Source organism: Mercenaria mercenaria, unplaced genomic scaffold (genome assembly GCF_021730395.1).
Source record: "Mercenaria mercenaria strain notata unplaced genomic scaffold, MADL_Memer_1 contig_2875, whole genome shotgun sequence".
NCBI classification, from domain to species: Eukaryota; Metazoa; Mollusca; class Bivalvia; order Venerida; family Veneridae; genus Mercenaria; species Mercenaria mercenaria.
In genome coordinates this window covers 1-15659 of record NW_026460962.1, presented here as the reverse complement: position 1 = coordinate 15659, position 15659 = coordinate 1, and the positions used below count along the sequence as shown (strand labels likewise).

Sequence of the window (15659 nt, the reverse complement as noted above, 5' to 3'; positions counted from 1 at the left end):
AAACGAAACCTACAGCACGCAGACGTGCACACCACAAACACACACACACATACACGTGCACACACACAAAGTCAACACACGAGGACAAAACAAACAAACAAAGGAAGGCTCGAACCCACATCGATGAGGGGCAATTGATTTGAAATCTGCAACCTTAACTACTGACCAAGGAGGTACCTCCATATTGAATATCTAGTAGCAAATTCTTGCGTAACAGTTTATGGCCCATACAGATTTACTTTCAGGACAAATGGAGGCCATTATCAAATGTTTTTTTTCTTTACACGGTGACTTTTACAGGTTTTTCTTTTTCTTTTTAAAAAAGTATTTCAAATAATGCAGTTTTCCCCTGAAATAGACTTTAAATAAGATTTTTATACCCCTTAGCCCAAAATGCCAAACTAATTTTTCTCCAAATGAGAGATGCAGACCCCTAAACCTCCGTGTAAAACAAAACCAGATTGCTAAACTAAACACCTCAAGATTTTTCTGTCATAAGAACAGTAAAAGCACCTTTTTATAATAGTAATCTGCATGATCAGATCTTTACACAACTGAAAATAACGACTCTTAAAACATACTTCCAGAGAATTCATCTATTTTTCACTTTCATGTAAAAATTTTCACTCAGCTTACAACAGAACTGTATATATTGTATATACCTCTTCAACAACTGTCTGAAGAATGATGACATTCTGTAATGCTGTATCCTCAAGCACATCAATCTAAAATAAACAAATTTTTAGTAACCTTCACCCTGCTAAATTTCTAAAATGGACTGGTCCATCATTCAATTTGGACAATACCATTTATTATTTGGAGGGGCGCAAACTGAAACTTTACTGACTAAACAGCGACCAGTCAAACTGTACAGAAGTGTTTACATTAATGAAGAATTGCACTGAACAAATGTTTTTGGCTGGAAGAGTACATATGTGGGCTCCTGTCTCGCTGGTTTTTTCATTCAAACGTGATTAAATATGGGAAAACTCATTAGAAAACTTACCGTAATGTAGTCATCCGGCCATATTTATCTACCGCTTCTGTGACGAATCCTCCACCACCACGGTGTTGGAACCACCGCTTCTGCGAAAGCTATGGCCGTTGTAATAATAAGAGCATAGACAACTGCTTGTGTCAGCATTGATTTGTACTGCATTTTCGTCAAATTCCTTTCCTTCTAGGTACTTATCTAAAGCAGATATCAGAAACATATATTCCTGTATGTTATATTTCTTGTAAATTTTAGAAAGAATCTTAATTCAAATACAACGTTCCCATAAGAATAGTCGAAAATAATATCAAGAGGTACTAGTGACATGTAACTTGATGCCCAAGGGCAACATGTCGAGCCCGCCAGTTGCAAAAGGACTGGGAGTTGCACACGAAACTCTGTCTCACTTAGACAAACATTTGTGCCAGATAAAACAAGAGGGCCATGATGGCCCTATATCGCTCACCTGTTATCATTGCACTTAAGGACAAGTCTTCAAGGTCAAAAGATCATAATAAAAATCTATTAAAAGAATTATGAGAAAATATAGTTGAAATTTTCTTAAAGTAACTTTAAAAACAAGATTTGAAAGCATTTTGTAGAGGTCCACTAGGCAATGCTACATGTCAAATATCTCTTCTGGTTTTTTTTAGAAAATTTTGAAGATTTTTCTATGTACAATTAAGTTACCCCATGGGACGGGGTCAATTTGATCCCAGGGGTCATGATTTGAATAAATTTTGTAAAAGTCTTCTAGGCAATGCTACATGTCAAATATCTAAGATCTAGGCCTTCTGGTTTATTTTTAGAATGTTTTTTTTAAGATTTTCCTACGTAAAATCAAGTGACCCCTGGGGCAGAGTCAATTTTGACCCTGGGGGACATGATTTGAATAAATATTGTAGAGGTCCACTAGACAATGCTACAAGTGAAATATCTAGGCTCTAGGCCTTCTGGTTTATTTTTAGAATTTTTTTTAAAGATTTTCCTATGTAAAATCAAGTGACCCCTAGGGCAGGGTCAATTTTGACCCCTGGGTCATAATTTGCACAAATTTAGTAGAGGTCCACTAGTCAATGCTACATGTCAAATATCTAAGATCTAGGGCTTCTGGTTTTTGAGAAGAAGATTTTTTAATATTTTCCTATGTAAAATCAAGTCATCCCTGGTGTGGGGTCAATTTTGACCCCGGGGGTCATGATTTGAACAAATTTTGTAGAGGTCTACTAGGCAATGCTACAAGTGAAATATCTAAGCTCTAGGCCTTCTGGTTTATTTTTAGAATTTTTTTAAAGATTTTCCTATGTAAAATCAAGTGACCCCTGGGGTGGGGTCATGATTTGAACAATTTTAGTAGAGGTCCACTAGGCAATGCTAAATGTCAAATATCTAACCTCTAGGGCTTCTGGTTTTTGAGAAGAAGATTTTCTTATGTAAAATCAAGTGACCCCTGGGGCGGAGTCAATGTTGATGCCGTGGTCATGATTTGAACAAATTTGGTAGAGGTCCACTAGGCAATGCTTCACACCAAATATCTAAGCTCTAGGGCTTCTGGTTTTTGAGAAGAGGATTTTTAAAGTTTTTCCTTTCGGTTGCCATGGCAACCAGAGTTCTGCATGGAATTAAATTCTTTAAATAATTTTGAAAGGGGGCCACCCAAGGATCATTCCTGTGAAGTTTAGTGTAATTCTGCCCAGTGGTTTTCAAGAAGAAGATTTTTTACAAATTGTTGACGGACGACGAACGACGCATGACGGACATCAAGCGGTCACAATAGCTCACCTTGTCACTTCGTGACAGGTGAGCTAAAAATTATGCCAGGTTATTTTACAATCCCACATTCAATGACTAAGTTATTGTCCGGACAAGGTCAATTATAGCCAAATTTGACATTTAAACTCCAAGTGTCAACTTAACCTTTAAGATAATGACACGGGTGTTGTGCACGGCTCACAGTCTCATGGTGGTGAACAATTGTGCCAAGTTATTTCAAAATCCCACAATCAATGACAAAGTTATTGTCAGGACAAAGAAATCCAGACGGACGCACTGACGCATGCATGCACTGATGCATGCATGCACATACACTGAACAGCCATTTGGACAACTATGTCTTCACACCCGTACATGCTCAACAAAAATGCACTGTAAATAAAGTGGGTGGAGTACAAATTAACAATTAACATAAATATATTTTTCCTGATAAAGTGTACATATAAATATTTGAAATGTCGCATTGGCTTGTTTAATGATATGTTATCCAATATTATTAGGTATGACAGTGTTAAAAAATAAATTCTTCTTCGAGTCATATTAAATTGTCAAAGTCTTCAGTGTTTCATTTTACTTTTTCACTCTTTCACTTATTGCCAGACCATGGTCCTTGTATAAGATAATCCAAATGCTATTGAAAACACAGAAAAAAAACAATATGTCGGCCATAATGCAAGAGCACCGGCTAACTTTGAATGACATCACTATTGTAAACAGTGTATTCTTCCGCAAACTTTCCCAGCATCCTCAGCTGTCACTAAGTAACACCTTTAAACTACATATTACCAATTTCCATATATCTGCCCTCTTCTAAAATACTCTATAAGGGTATGATTACTGATCAAATTGAAAATAACTAGCATAAAAATGCCCTTTTCACCCCCAAAAGAAATTGAACTATATAGTGTCAGGGACTACATTCTTGTGGACCATGGAGGAATACCGGAGCATTACGTGTACTACCATCATACCATTTGCAATTTAACTGAATTTTTCAGACATCATTCAGCAGTATTATTTTCGTAATCGGCCGCAATATTGTTGATGTCACTTCCGTATGCAGTCGCGGTTCCCAGAAGAAATACATACTCATTGTTTTTGTCTTAGACTAAGGAATAATTTGGTATCTATGGCTATATTTCGCAACTACTTTTGAGCGGGATTACAAATAGCAGTGGACTATATGTTCCACTGGCAGACAGTATACAATTTGAATGAAAACTTCTTTAAATATTTAAAAGTTTATTTAGAAATTTAGTATCCGTAATCAAGGCCAACAATCTTGTATATAGATTAACATTTAAGAGTTCAGTCAACATGTTTATCCTGTTCAAGTCATTCAGGCATATGGTCTTGTAAAGTGAACATACATGTATTCCTTGGCTGCTCTGTACCTTGTGTTTTGCAACAATAAACATATAATTTGCAAACATATTAGACAATGTCAAAAGTGATGATTAAACTATCACTCCTTGTATAGGAAAACATATAACATATACAACAGATTTAGATTGAGTAAAATATCATGCCAATTTCATGAACGTAGACATACTGAATAACGGCCATATTATGTAAAATCTTTAGTTTTGGTAATTTTCTTAAATTTGACCACCGATTCAGAAGCCTAACATCTTGATTTTCGAATGCTACAATATCTTTTTTAAAAAATATGTTCAAACGTAATGTACCATGTGTGTGTAACGAACAGGCTATTAAATTTTTTCCCTGAACCAACCTTTGCATTTTCTTTCGAAACGTAACCAACCAAGGAACCATACCTTTAGAGACTTCCTTAATTCTAGCAAAGGCGGTGGACAAATTTCTTCAGGGACTTATTCATGAATTAGAATCATAAACAAATGTTTGTTTGCATTGCTATGTTGACTTTAATGATAACTCTCCAGCTATGAAGGTGAAAGAATATATACAGTACAACAAAGAACATATTTTATACAGGGCTCTCGCGAGTGGGCGACTTGAGCGAAATAGGCGCTCTAGAACTTCAAACTTCGCTCAAATCTAACCTCAAAGCGAAATGCAAGTCGCCCGATTTTCTTTGATTTCCGCACTCACTAATTAGTGCTACCCGGTCTGTTGACAATTTGCACGGTGTCATATCGAGAGCCGGATACACAAACACACGCCGGGAGCATAATTTAAGCTCCGCCTACTTCAGGTACTTGCGAGATTTTCCCGAGAAGTGTGAAAGCGAATCAAATTATCCGATACACCTCGTTGATTGTGTTCAGCCAATTAGCGTCGCGTTTACATCTTTGACACTTCGTTTTTAATTGTCAACATGTTTGAGTGCAAAAAGCAAAGTTTTTTTAAAGAAACTGCTGATTAACCATGCGATTAATTGGAATTTGGTACACAATTATTTGTTATCTATGATAAAAGAACGACATGTAATGTATTAACTATGTTTAAATTGACTTCCATCGATGAATTTATTTGAATATGTATTTCTAGATTACACAGTTTACTTTCAGTTTTATTCGAGTGAGATACTGACATTCCTCGGTGAATGACTCGGTGTTAATAATAAACACTTCATACAAGATATAACCAAAATTCGGCGGGTTACATTTACAGAATCGGCTTGAATTTTGAAAACGACTTTTTTCAGAATTTTTTAACGAAACAATAACCACTGTATGGGAAATGATCTAACTAAGAAAATGAATGGTCACATCAATACTTTTTATCAAGAACATTACAGCCACCTTTCAAATCACTCAACATCATTGCAGTAGGAAAAGTCTTCCCACTTCTCCCTAAAGTCTCCTCACTTCTCCCTAAATCAGCTTGAGGGAGAAGTGACTTCTCCCAAAAAATTGGACCTAGCTAGACCCCTGTTATATAATTAAGCATCTTGGTAACTGTATCAGCTAGCAGGATAGCTCCAATACAAGAATACACTTACAGTGGGTTGGTGTACCAACAACGATGAGAGGCAAGTCATTCAAAGTTCAAGACTTTAAGAGGCCAGTAGCACTGAACAAATCTGATTTAAAACAGACAAACCCAGATGTCGCTTGTGATACTGCTCAATGCAAATGCAGAACTCATTTAGAACCATCTGCCATTATGCTAACAAGACACTTGTTTTAATGTCTAGAAAAAGACCTCTGGTGACACTCAAGTTCTCAGCATCTTAACAGACATACAGTATGAGGCCAGCCTTTTAATCACTGTGCCCCTCAAGTCGATAAAAAGCGAGCTCCTCTTGAGCTGTTTACAATCTTCACATGCATTACTGAAAACTGAACAATACATAATATAAAAGCAAAGCACTAAACAGATGATATACCAGTTTTTATTCTTCCAATAATTATATAAACCCACTGACACAGACTAATTCACTGCTGAACTAGTTTACTGATGTCTAGACACATGTTCAGTTCAATAATTTCTTACTATAACTAGCGTAACTTCCATGAAGTTTCACTTTCTTGTCATACCTTTTTTCAAGTGCTATAGGCATGAGGTCTAGTTTAACCCTCTTTATGGAAAACAGGATTTTGTACAGAAATATTTATTGTATCATTTCATGGAATAATATATCGAGCACAGTTTATGTCCTTATTTTCTTTTGAGGTTACTGGTTTACGTGTCAAACCTAACTTTCTGCTAGTTTTTTTTTCTATCTCATGTAATATGATTTCCTGTTCACGTTTTTATCTTCTTTGCTGGGGGCTCTTCAGAATGTTTTTCTTCAACTGTCGGAGGTACACTAAATTCTGGAATCTGTAATATTGAAGTAGAAAAAAAAAACATAAGGCCACACCAAATGAAACAAGAGGACCATGATGGTCCTGAATCGCTCACCTATCCCCACATGACCCAGTGTTGAACTGAGTATGACGTCGTTATTTCTATTATTTGACACAGTGACCTAGTTTTTGAGCACATGTGACCTATATATCATCAAGATAAAAAATTCTGACCAATTTTCATGAAGATCCATTGAAAAATATGACCTCTAGAGAGGTCACAAGGTTTTTCTTTTATTTGACCTAATGACCTAGTTCTTGAAGGCACGTGACCCACTTTTGAACTTGACCTAGATATCATCAAGGTGAACATTCTCACCAATTTTCCTGAATATCTCATGAAAAATATGGCCTCTAGAGAAGTCACAAGGTTTTTCTATTTTTCGACCTGCTGACCTAGTTTTTGACCGCACATGACCCAGTTACAAACTTGACCTAGGTATCATCAAGTTGAACATTCTCACCAATTTTCATGAAGATCCATTGAGAAATATGGCCTCTAGAGACGTCACAAGGCTTTTCTATTTTTAGACCTACTGACCTAGTTTTTGACCGCGCGTGACCCAGTTTCGAACATGACCTAGATATCATCAAGGTGAACATTCTGACCAATTTTCATGAAGATCTCTTGAAAAATATGGCCATTTAGAGAGGTCACAAGGTTTTTCTATTTTTAGATCTACTGACCTAGTTATTGACCGCACATAAACCAGTTTCAAACTTGACCTAGATATCATCAAGGTGAACATTCTGACTAATTTTCATAAAGATCCCATGAAAAATATGGCCTCTAGAGAGGTCACAAGGTTTTTCTATTTTCAGACCTACTGACCTAGTTTTTGACCGCACGTGACCCAGTTTCAAACTTGACCTAGATATCATCAAGGTAAACAATCTGACCGATTTTCATGAAGATCTCTTGAGAAATATGGCCTCTAGAGAGGTCACAAGGTTTTTCTATTTTTAGACCTACTGACCTACTTTTTGACCCCACGTAACCCAGTTTCAAGCTTGACCTAGATATCATCAAGGTGAACATTCTGACCAATTTTCATGAAAATCCATTGAGAAAGATGGCCTCTAGAGAGGTCACAAGGTTTTTCTATTTTTAGACCTACTGACCTAGTTTTTGACCCCACGTGACCCAGTTTCGAACCTGGCCTACATATTATCAAGGTGAACATTCTGACCAATTTTCATGAAGAACTCATGAAAAATTTGGCCTCTAGAGAGGTCACAAGGTTTTTCTATTTTTAGACCTACTGACCTAGTTTTTGACCCCACGTGACCCAGTTTCGAACTTGACCTAGATATCATCAAGGTGAACATTCTAACCAATTTTCATGAAGATCTCATGAAAAATTTGGCCTCTAGAGAGGTCACAAGGTTTTTCTATTTTTAGACCTACTGACCTAGTTTTTGACTGCACGTGACCCAGTTTCGAACTTAACCTAGATATCATCAAGATGAACATTCTGACTAACTTTCATAAAGATCCCATGAAAAATGTGACCTCTAGAGTGGTCACAAGCAAAAGTTTACGCACGCACGCACGCACGCACGCACGGACGACGGACGACGGACGACGCGCGATCACAAAAGCTCACCTTGTCACTTTGTGACAGGTGAGCTAAAAAAGTGTTCATCAGATTTTTTTTCTGAAAAAATTGAGGCGGCGAGCCAAAAATAATTTAAATATTTGTTTTTGTTTTCAAGAAAATCAGAAGCAAGCGAAGAGCGAAGAAAAATATTTGTCTTGTTCCGACTCTCGATTAAATAATAAAAACATTAAAATAGAATGTATATCCCTTTTCCATTAGAAATCATTTACCAAGGATTGAGAAAACATGGGTTCATTTTGGTTTGGGCACATTTTGACCTGCAGACGCACAATAAAGAGAACTCATGGAAAGGTAATAACATTGGAATACAGTTCAGTGTAATCACAATCCCCATAACTCTTGATTTGAATTTTGCCACTTTTAACTTATATTTGTTTTTGTTAAAGTTCTATATAATGTCCAATATCTCTGTTACTTTCAAAACTATTGACTATTATGCCCCATTACCTGGCAAAGCAGAGTCAAGCACTGAGAAAAGTCGAGCATGCTGTCTTACAGGCAGCTCCCTTTTGTTCTAATTTTAAACTTTCTTGACAGATTAAATTTGTTGAAACAAAGTCTCAGTAAAGGTCAGAAATGGTAGTGAACGAGCATTAACATTATTCTACCCGAGGACTGGAAAAAGTTGAGCATGCTGTCTTACAGGCAGCTCCCTCTTGTTCTAATTTAAAACTTTCTTGACAGATTAAATTTGTTGAAACATAGTCTCAGTAAAGGTCAGAAATGGTAGTGAACGAGCATTAACATTATTCTACTCGAGGACTGGAAAAAAAGCTGAAGTTCTAAATTGGTCAGAACACAACTCCTAACGTAAATTCCTTACCCAACCCACATTTGTATAAAATACTGATAATTTTGACAGGAGAACAGAAAACAGAAATGCATCAACATGTATTTACCCTTATCAAAATAATGTAAACTGATGTTATCAAATAAATTAGCGTGTACTTTCATCCAATTTTCAATGAAATAAGTCCACCTTTAGTAGCAAATTAATTTGGTAAAGAACATTGGAAGAAAATGGCATAACTGCATATTAAGGTGAAATAACTTTAACGCAACTAGATATAAGTGCCTTGACGAAATGATTAAATTAAATTTTTGAACAATCTAGGACAGGAATTATAAGCATTTGTACACTGTTACGTCTGTAAAAAGTAGTGCACCAAAAAATTTTGCCTTGAATTTTTCAATGGGGCGAGCGCAAGTCAAAAACAAAACATTTTTTTTGTGTTTCTGAAAATATACGAGCGGCAAATCCGATAAACAACTTTTTTATTTAATGTGGCCAAAATATTGTATACATTGAATAGAACAGGTCTACTATATGTGATCTTGGCCATCAGGTAAGCAAAACTTTCAAACTATATATCTCATAATCCAATAAGTACGTTCTAGAGTTTTGTGACACATGTACAAACAGACAGACAGAAATGACAAAGTCAAAAACATAACTGATTCATTGATTCTGACTATTAACATGAAAACATTCAGTCTATTTAATTTCAATTTAATTAGATGTATATTCAAGTGGCCGTTGATTCAAGATTTTCTAACTGGTTCAAATGAAATATTAATATATACTCAAAACAAAACATCAAGTATAAATAAACTTGCTAGACTTACCACAGGCTCCACAAGTCTGATCTGTAATTTTAAATGTTGAACATTTGACCTGTCTATGCTGATCTGTATCTTAACACGGTCAAACACATGTAGAGTCACTGGACCACAACACTGAGTATTCTCCTACAATAAAATTAATGTGTTATTAGAAAGACATGCCTTTTTAAAATGGATCAAAACAAGAGCTGATTGTAAAACAAGTCTGCCCCCCAATGATGCCCTGTTGGAGCTAACTGGGTGTTGAAGTGTCAGGTTCAAGTATACTTTGACTTCCACCTAATGACGCCTTAAACAATAGAGGTGATCTACTGACCATAGAAAATCATGTTTTGAAATTGGAAAGGCCCTAGCATTCTCCAGTTACTGTAACAATTTTCAGTCTCTAAATCACTGTGACCTTGACCTTAATCCTACTTAACCTCAAAACAACAGGGGTCAGCTACAAACCACAGGCAAAACCATTCTATGAAGTTTGATGACCCAAACATTCTCCAGTCAGTGTTGTTTAAGTCACTGTTGTTCAAAACCATTTTAGTCTGAGGTCATTGTGACCTTGACCTTTGGTCTCCAAAATGAAATGAGTAACCTAATGGCTTCAGACAGTCATCCCAAGTGTAACCACTGTAGGGCAAAGCATTCTCTTGTTACTGTCTGTAAACAAAATGACCAAAAGTCTGACCAATACAAGCAAAACTAGAACTGTCACAGGAGTGACTCATACCCCCACCATACGGTCTTGTCACAGAAGAATGGCAACCATAAGGAATCTTAAAAATACTTTGGAGTACTTCGTCCTTGGCTTCCACATATAAGTAATACTAGTATAATACTAGTATAGTAATACTAGTAAATACATTAAATCTCTAATATTAGAGATACACTAAAAGTGAATACAAAAAAATGTCCTACCAACCCATGTTACCACAGAAAAATGTTTTTACTTTTTACATAGGACTAATAATAAAAAAATACCTAAAATATTAAAAATCTAAAAATAGGATTTCTAAAAATAGACTAATTCCTGGAATTTAAGGGGAAGAAACTAAGTACAAAAGTTAAAAAAAAGGTTACTTCCCTTTGGCTCTAAGCCAATCAGAATGAGATATAGTGAAAATACATCAAAATTAACCTTAAATTCTAGGTAAAAGGGGACACAATTCATGAAACATTAGTGTCAGAGTTATGCACCTTGTGTCACATGATGTGGGCGATGAGGTGGAACATCTAAATTAAGTCTGAATCAAATCCATTCAGTAGTAACTGAGATATAGTGAAAATACATCAAAATTAACCTTAAATTCTAAGTAAAAAGGGGCATAATTCATGAAAAATTGGTGTCAGAGTTATGCACCTTGTGTCACATGATGTGGGTGATGAGGTGGAACATCTATTTTAAGTTTGAATCAAATCCATTTTGTAATAATTGAGATATAGTGAAAATACATCAAAATCAACCTTAAATTTAAAGTAAAAGGGGACATAATTCATAAAAAATTTATGTCAGAGTTAAGCACCTTATGTCACATCATCTGGGTGATGAGGTGGAACAACTATTTTAAGTTTGAATCAAATCCATTTAGTAATAACTGAGATATAGTGAAAATACAACAAAATTAACCTTAAATTCTAAGTAAAAGGGGACATAATTCATGAAAACTTGGTGTCAGAGTTATGCACCTTGTGTCACATGATGTGGGCACATGATTTGGGTGATGAGGTGGAACATCTATTTTAAGTTTGAATCAAATCCATTCAGTAGTAACTGAGATATAGTGAAAATACATCAAAATCAACCTTAAATTCTAAGTAAAAAGGGGCATAATTCATAAAAAAATGGTGTCAGAGTTATGCACCTTGTGTCACATGATGTGGGTGATGAGGTGGAACATCTATTTTAAGTTTGAATCAAATCCATTTAGTAATAACTGAGATATAGTGAAAATACAACAAAATTAACCTTAAATTCTAAGTAAAAGGGGACATAATTCATGAAAACTTGGTGTCAAGAGTTATGCACCTTGTGTCACATGATGTGGGTGATAAGGTAGAACAAATATTTTAAGTTTGAATCAAATCCATTTGGTAATAACTGAGATATAGTGAAAATACAACAAAATTAACCTTAAATTCTAAGTAAAAGGGGACATAATTCATGAAAACTTGGTGTCAAGAGTTATGCACCTTGTGTCACATGATGTGGGTGATAAGGTAGAACATATATTTTAAGTCTGAATCAAATCCATTTGGTAATAACTGAGATAATAGATTTCGGGACGCGACGGGACGGGACGTGACAAAACTGACTCCTATATACCCCCCTCAAACATGTTTGGTGGGGGTATAACAATATACACCCTTTTCTTCTAATAGGTTAAAGTTGCTGGTCTTCATTATAATTCTACATAAAAACATCAAACAAATATGTGTTGTAATGGGTCAGCCAAAACTGCAAGAGCCTGTATACTGCCTTTGTCGAAAACATGGATTTTCTAAATATTGTCTCTTGAGGTGTATTACAATCCAAATTAAAACATACTTCTTCATTGAACACAAATGTTGGTCCTTTCTTGCGGCCATCTGTATTAAGATATAAAGTTGCCTCAAGACCATATTTTGGAATAAGAACTTGCACTGCATTCTTTCTAACAAACAGTATGTATCCCTCCTCATCAATGACTCTCTTCTTGAAGAATAACTGCAAACAAAACAGTTAGGTCCATAACATTCAAAGCTATTGAGTACATACTGTAAAACCATGTTATTTCATTGGTAAGAAATTTTGTGGTTTCTAACCCTTTATGGGAATATGAATTCTCAGATTTCAACTTCTGAGGCCATTTTGTTTTTTCTTAATGTAATGTAAATTGTAATTTCATGACTGACACAAAATCCACAAAAATTAGCCTCCCATGAAAACTGATAATTTCGAAGAGTTACATACTCATTGGTACTCTCAAATCATTTAATTTTCATGATGGACTAGCCACTCATCAAATTTAATCCAAACCAAACAAACACAATTCCAATATAATGTTAAGACCCATGAGGGACTAATAATTGCGAACTTTTTGTTGTTTTACTCCATGAAATTCAATCCAAAAGAAAAATAATTTCCATTTATTGGAAAATAAACAAATTCGTGTTCCTACATTATAGCAGTATTTGCTGAAATGATTTTTTTTTGTACAAGAAATTAATCAATTACACAGTATTACAATTCCATATGAAAAGTTTTTTTGTTTAATGTAGGTAGATGACAAAGTCCCCAACCACATATAAAATGTCAAAAACAATTCTTGACCAAATAATATAAGTTTTATCAATCATAATGACCATTCTTTGTGGCTTTCAAATTTTGTTGTAGACTAGTACTTCACAATCTATAAATCTCTTTAAAAAAAACTTATAGGAAATCTGTATCAAGGTGAGTCTCACATGTGTGTGTAGATTTACGGATGAACGTCCAGCATATTGCGCCATCTTGTGTCTATAATTGAGATTATTACAGATAGACTGTGTCTTGTGTTTATCAAGAAGCTCTGGGTAGGACGAGTCAGCACCTATACATACAGCTAGTAGACGATGGACGAGTATATCCGAGTATCTGTAATATGCACAACACGGAAAATAGTTTAGTAGATCTGTTTAGTTTTAAGTCAAACTGACAAAATATGGGTCATATCATATGGCACTATTACAGCTTTGAATAGCTTCTCTCAAGGAAGAATTCCAATTTCCAAGTAGAGGTTCAACCCCAGTTGAGAGAGAGAGACAAGAGATTCAAAGTTTGCGACCTAAACTTGATGTTCTAAAATATATACACTGTACAGATTATTATTAGGTATAATACTAAATATCAAGATCCCTCTCTTTATCATTTACTATGTATGTAAACCTCAGATGCCATTTTCAATGTTTATGTAAATTGTATACTCTGATTGCTACAGAACCTGAACAATTTATATAAAATATCTAGATGGTTCTTAAAAATCAACTTCTTTATATGTATGGCATTCTACGAATTAAATATATACACAATGTACTGGAAGCCCAAACAAACAGCATTGGGATAAAATTGAAGTTCAGTGAAGAGTTTGGTTAAGTTTTTTGTTCTTTCATTCTTTTCTTTTTTGTTGGGTTTTACATCACGTCAGCAAATTTAAGGTAATATGGCGACTTTCAACATTTTGATAGTGGAGGAAGACTCCTCCTCTGGGCATTATTTCATGATAGGTGGGTAGAACACGCTGCCGTTCCGCAAGCTGCTTATTCTTGACCAAAACCTTTAGTGCGGGATTTCATTTTTCCAGTCACTTGGCTAGAAGTGTTCCACAGTTGTACAATTTGCTTGTTACAATTTAAACACATTCTATTCTACTATAACCACTAAACTATAACAATTCCACTCATAAGCTTGTTTACCTGCAACAGAACACTGAACAATGTTTGTTTTGTTTGCTTAAGACCACTTTTCAACAGTGTTTCAGTTATATAATGGCAGGCAGTTAAACTTACCAGTGTTTCAGGTTTTCTATAGGTGTACCAACCTGTTTTCTGCAACTTACTGCAAACTTTTCACATGAATCCGATGACAAAGATAAATGATTTTCAGACCCAAGTCTTTTAACAAATTGTTATGGTGAATGTCTGTCTCAACAGGGGATCAAACCACGACCCCATGATTCTTAGATCTGCACTCTCCCACTTCAGTTAAGCATGTGGGCTATTTTGGAATTAAAAACCTCAAAAACAAAGTGATTACAAAAAAGCACCTTCTAATTGGTGAAGTGAAGTGAGTATAAATCTCACTGGCTAGACCATAATGGAGAAATTCTGATTCTGGTATCATTCCACTACAAAAATACACTGCCTGCATCATACATCTTGTTGTCATTATCCGTAACATGGTGTTGAAATATTTGTCGTCTTCTATTACAGCCGCATTCAGACTGTCAGCTAAATCTTTGCCTTTTGATACATTCATTTTGAATCCCTAAAAATGATATCAATATTCTGTGAAATGGTTTCAGCAGCGTTGTCATCTTCACATGAAAGCACTACCTGTGAAAATTTCAAGCATATCCTTTCAATAGTGTTTGAGACAATGGTCCCTATATTCTATACAGAATAACTATCAAAGGGCCATAACTGTGGTAAAACAGGCACAGAAATGGTCATCTGCATATCAAGGTTTTTCATCTATGAAAGTTTGAAGCAAATCAGGTTAATATTGTGGGAAGAGTTGGACAAACAAGATTTCAGCACGAAGAGATGTACTGACAGCAGTAATATATAAATTAGAGGATATAATTAAACATACAACTTTAGAAAGTGTCAAACAGCAGAATAAACAATAAAACACGAGGTTCTTTGTCAGTTCAACAAAGAAGGAAGTAAAAGACTGTATATTCTGCAAAAAGCAACAGTATCTTACCTTAGATTGTGCTGCCTTTATTAGAGGATCAAAATTGGATGCAGGCGGGGACGGATGTCTCCGCAGTACAGCACAGTTAGGGAACTCCTCATGTATCTTCTGGGCTGTTGAGATGTTTGCCAATAACATAAACTCTTCTACCATGGAATTTGTATCTCTATGAATGTATCAATATGTTATAAATATATATATATTCAGCCGCTAAACAGAAATATCAGGGGGAAATTTCTTTTCTGTTTGAACAATATAATAAACAATCTAATAACGGTTTCTAGTAAGTTGGGATGAAATGCAGTCTGAACCTAGAGAGTAACTTCTGTGACAGGCTTGGCAGAAAGAAGGAAAATTTGTCCTTCTGATATGGTAGTCTTAAAACAAAATTTTGATCATGTTGATTTTAGTATTTTTGACTGTTAATGGTGATCAGTTTTTTT

The 15659-nt window shown here is 35.3% G+C and overlaps 1 protein-coding gene across 1 annotated transcript; it reads right to left on the bottom strand.

Moving 5' to 3' along the window:
* Positions 1-6070: 6070 nt before the first annotated feature.
* LOC128552524 (exosome complex exonuclease RRP44-like) lies at positions 6071-15398 on the bottom strand. Its single transcript, XM_053533570.1, has 6 exons — positions 15226-15398; positions 14564-14784; positions 13227-13395; positions 12328-12486; positions 9792-9914; positions 6071-6517 (listed from the first exon to the last, which is right to left on the bottom strand). Exons 1-6 carry the CDS (start codon positions 15367-15369, stop codon positions 6440-6442), a joined length of 894 nt encoding a protein of 297 aa, XP_053389545.1. The 5' UTR covers positions 15370-15398; the 3' UTR covers positions 6071-6439.
* Between the last annotated feature and the right edge of the window lie 261 nt (positions 15399-15659).